The sequence below is a fragment of the Aptenodytes forsteri genome, unplaced genomic scaffold, assembly GCF_000699145.1.
Source record: "Aptenodytes forsteri isolate BGI_AS27 unplaced genomic scaffold, ASM69914v1 Scaffold243, whole genome shotgun sequence".
NCBI lineage: Eukaryota > Metazoa > Chordata > Aves > Sphenisciformes > Spheniscidae > Aptenodytes > Aptenodytes forsteri.
Genome location: NW_008795314.1, coordinates 29,215 through 33,305, shown reverse-complemented (window position 1 = coordinate 33,305; position 4,091 = coordinate 29,215). Strand labels below are relative to the sequence as shown.

The 4,091-nt window shown below is 65.4% G+C and overlaps 3 protein-coding genes across 3 annotated transcripts in view; 1 reads left to right on the top strand and 2 right to left on the bottom strand.

Moving 5' to 3' along the window:
• LOC103899049 (probable low-specificity L-threonine aldolase 2) overlaps positions 1-1,547 on the bottom strand; it is a 26,182-nt gene extending 24,635 nt beyond the window's left edge. The window contains exons 1-2 of the mRNA XM_009279456.2: positions 1,394-1,547; positions 357-503 (exon numbers count right to left, since the gene is read on the bottom strand). Coding sequence (XP_009277731.1) covers positions 357-503; positions 1,394-1,547 — 301 coding nt within the window. The remainder of the gene's footprint in view (positions 1-356; positions 504-1,393) is intronic.
• A 1,370-nt stretch (positions 1,548-2,917) lies between these two features.
• SOCS3 (suppressor of cytokine signaling 3) lies at positions 2,918-3,623 on the bottom strand. The gene has a single exon (XM_009279381.1). The coding sequence runs from the start codon at positions 3,621-3,623 to the stop codon at positions 2,994-2,996; it is 630 nt and encodes a 209-aa protein (XP_009277656.1). The 3' UTR covers positions 2,918-2,993.
• PGS1 (phosphatidylglycerophosphate synthase 1) overlaps positions 3,622-4,091 on the top strand; it is a 22,747-nt gene continuing 22,277 nt past the window's right edge. The window contains exon 1 of the mRNA XM_019472103.1: positions 3,622-3,707. Coding sequence (XP_019327648.1) covers positions 3,622-3,707 — 86 coding nt within the window. The remainder of the gene's footprint in view (positions 3,708-4,091) is intronic.

Here is a 4,091-nt window from a genome sequence, read left to right as displayed (position 1 = left end):
GGCGAAGCCAGGGCCGTTCTCGCAGGGACAGGAGGGCTGGGATCCGGCTGGGGGTGTTGGGCAGGGCCGCTGCAGGCAGCCTCGCCACCCTCCCTAGAGGGCAGCTTCCCCGCACTGCCCCACTGTGGGGTGCTGTGAACCCACTCACTCTGCTGGGGAGGGGGGGCTGGGGGTGCTCAGCCCCCCCAGGGCCCCGGTTCCCCATCCCCTGCTGTGCTTTATTCTGCCCGAGAGCTGCGATGCTCCAGGTCCCCCCCCAGGTGCTGCGAGAGGGGCGATGCTCCCCTCCAGCTGGGGGCTGCTCTGCCCTGCGGCACTGCTCCCACACTATTCCCTGGCGTGGGGCCGGGAGTCACCAGTGCTGCCGGGAGCCCTGACGTCGGGGATGTGCCTCGGCAGGGCCTGGCGGGCGGCCACCCGCGCGCATGGACATTCCTCGCATAGCTCCGGCGGGTGCCCGGGCAGGCCGCGCAGCGCTTCCTGGCAGCCCGTGAGCCACAGCCCTGGAGAGCAGCACCAAAATAGTCGCTGGGACCATGCCGTGCCTGCGGCCCGATTGGGCACATTCGCCATCCCTCTGCTCCGGGGCGATTCCTAAGGGAAGCCTTTTCCCGGTGGCTGGGGTTCCCCAAGCAGGAGCACGGTGCACGATGCCTGGCATGATGCCCACGGTGCAGGGCTGGGGGTGCTGTGGGGGCTGTGAAGCACAAGGTGCCTGGGCACAGCCTGCTCCTCGCTGTCGGGGGCTCTGCAGGGTTGCGGGGGCCGGCCCCCTCCCAGGAGTTTCCCCCACGACCCCTGGACGCAGCTCTCCAGCCAGGCATTGCGCTCCCCTCCAGCCAGCCGGAGCTGCGGGTTTATTCCCATGTCTGGTTCGTACCCTCGTGGCCTGTGCCTCCGCGGGAGGCAAAAGTAGGGGGCCAGGTGCTCCTGTGGGCTGGGAGACCCCCGGGGGAAATCCTCTCCCTCCTCCTCCTCTCGTACCCTTCCCCAGGCATCTGCTCTGGGCCAGGCTGGGGTCTGGCCGGTGGGGGTTTGCACAGGACAGCCCCAATGGCTCGGGGACGGAGCTTTTAACTCTGTGCCGTGGGAGTGAGCAGGACCTCGGCCTCCCTGCTTAACCCTCTCTGCCTTCCTGCTTAACCCCCCCTCCCGAGCCTGCTGCACCCGCAGCAGAAGCACCACAAATCCTTTTCTAACCCCGCGCCTCTCGATGCTCTGTTCCCGCAGCTCTTCACCCCGTCACACGCTGCCTCCCCTTCTCTCAAAACTGGGCTGGGGGCAGGCTGGGAGGCAGGACGGACTCGCTGCGGAGCGCGGCACATCACGTCGTGAGTGCTGCAGAGCGGGGCTGCGCTTGGGGCTGTGCCACAGGCCAGCCTTGGCCACCAACTCGGCTCCTCTTTGCCCAGGGCGATGGGCCATGTCCCGCAGTCCAGGGACAGTTTGCGGCTGCACCACGTGCCTGGAGCCGGGAGCGGGTCCTGTCCCCGCAGTGCCTCGCAGCTTGGCCCGGCCGGCAGAGTGATGTCGCGGGGCTCAGACATACCTGAGCGCTGGGGCAGCGCTTACGCACACCAGGCTGTGAGTCACTGCGGCGGGATCACCCCGGCACAGAGAGCAGCTCCAGGAAGCCGGCGCTTACGTGGTGTAAACACCATCCCGGCATCACAGCGAGGGCAGCGGCCAGGGAGGGACGTGCGTCACACCGGGGGGGCCTGAGCGGCCTCGGGGGTGCAGGGGAGGAAACAAACCAGATCCGGGGTTTTTCATTAAAAAATAGTGCTCTTTATTATAAATTATGGAAACGTTTCCTTTCTGAATATAAATATAAATATGTGCAAAGTTTCATCTGAGTTTTGTTTTGGTTGAATTTTCAAGCATGGTTTTGCTCAGCCCTCAAGGCTGGAGGTGAAGATGGAATCTTTATAAAAGACAGTGATTCACGTTGGCCTGTAAACATCCCTTTGGTTAAAAAATAAAATTAAATTAAAAAAAGCCAGAAAAACCCAACTGCTTCTCCGGGCGGATGCAGAAAAGCATTCGCGAGACGACATGCTCCAGGGGATCCTCCTGCCACGTTCCCGTGGGAATCGGTGCCCCCGTGGAGCAGCATGGCCAGGGTCTGCGGGGAGCAGCCGGGCAGAGGTGGGATGTGACACTCGGGAGTAACGGTCCAGTGGCAGCACCAGGTCCCCAGGGTGCTCCTTGCAGACGCGGTCATGCGGGACCCTCAGCGGTGTCAGGACATGCTGTTTCCCCTCTGGCTTCGCAGCACATCACCGGGACCATTATCGCGCAGTGTCACCAAACGGTGTGCAGTAACCCAGACCACGGGGCAGGGAGAATATTAAGGCTTAGTCCCCTGGAAAATGGCAACGAGGGGAAAAAGGCGGCAACCTCCAAGTCTGGGGCCTGGTGTGAAAGGAGCTTCCACCCACAAGGAGGCAGCAAGAGGTAAAGTACAGTACGGGCAAAAAACACTTTCCCCTTAAAACCGAGGAAAAGTGATCAGGCACGAGCTGGACTCCAGTGCTTTCCGTTCTCTGGTGGCAGAAGGGGGCTTTCGCCAGGACACCCCCAGGTGTGGTCCCGCCACAGCAGCGGGGATGCGGCTGCTGGGGCACACGTCCCCCCGTGCTGCGGGTGCCGTCCTGGCTGCCTGAGCCCCCGGAGGCTTTGCCGATGGGCTCTCCCCAGCCACAACGGGGAGGCCTCCACACTGGGTGCACTGTAACATCCACAGTCCGACCGGAGCAGTCTCCTTCCCCGCGGAGAGGAGGTGTCACGCTTCCTCGGGGGGTCCCCCCAGCACCAAGGGCGCCAGGCTGTGCTGGCCACAGCCCTGGGCCCACCGTGGCTCGCCCCAGTCCCCCTCCTCTCCTTCCCAGAGGGAGAGGCTTGGCGTGCCCTGCGAGTCCCCGCACCGGTGGGGCGTTGTGCCTGTCCCCTGCTCTTGTGCTTGTAGCGTGTAACCTTGCTCCGCCGGCCCCTTAGAGGGGGGCATCGTACTGGTCCAGGAACTCCTTGATGGGAGCCGGCAGCTGAGTCATCTTCTCGTAGGAGTCCAGGTGCCCGTTGACGGTTTTGCGGCAGAGGTGCTGCAGGGTGGAGACGCTGGAGGAGAGCGGGCGGCTCAGCACCAGGGGAATCTTCTCGCCGCCCGAATAGATGTAGTAGGTGCGCTTGGGGTGCAGGGCCCCCCCCGGCTGCTCGGGGACGGCGCAGGGCGCGGGCGGCATGTAGTGATGTACCAGCTTGAGCACGCAGTCGAAGCGGGGCACGGGCTGGCTGCTGCGAAGCTCGCTCTGCAGGGAGAAGCTGCCGCCCTCGCACTGGATGCGCAGGTTCTTGGTGCCCGACTCCGTCTTGACGCTGAGGGTGAAGAAGTGCCGCTGGTCCGAGCTGTCCCTGATGAGGAAGGTGCCGGCCGGCTCGGCGCTCAGCAGCAGGTTAGCCTCGCCGCCTGTCACTGTGCTCCAGTAGAAGCCGCTCTCCTGCAGCTTGCGCACAGTGTTCACCACCAGCTGGTACTCGCTCTTGGAGCTGAACGTCTTGAGGCGCAGGCTGGTGTCGAGGGGGCGGCTCATCCCGGCGGCGGGGAACTTGCTGTGGGTGACCATGGCGCAGGGAGCCAGCTTTGCGCGCTCGGGGTGCTGCTGCCTGGAGCAGCGGCTGCTACACCATCACCTGCAGCAGAGACGGCAGTGAGCCACGGCAGCCCCGGTCTCCGGCTCTCCCTTCCCGGCGGCACCGGCATCCCCTCACCCCGGCTATGCCCTCGCCGGGGGGCACCAGCATCCCCTGACCCCGGCTATCTCACTCCCCGGGGCGCACCGGCATCCCCCAACACCGGCTATTGCCCTGCCGGGGCACCGGCATCCCCGGCTATCCCACTCCCTGGGGAGCACCGGCATCCCCAGTCCCCGGCTATCCTCTCGCCGCGGGGCACCGGCTCCGCTGGCCCCCGGCTACCTCCCTCCCGTGGGGCACCGGCATCTCCGGTCCAGGGCTATCCCCTCCCGGGGGGCACCGGCATCCCCGGTGCCCGGCTATCCCTCCCCGCGGGATGCACCGGTCCCCGCCTCCCC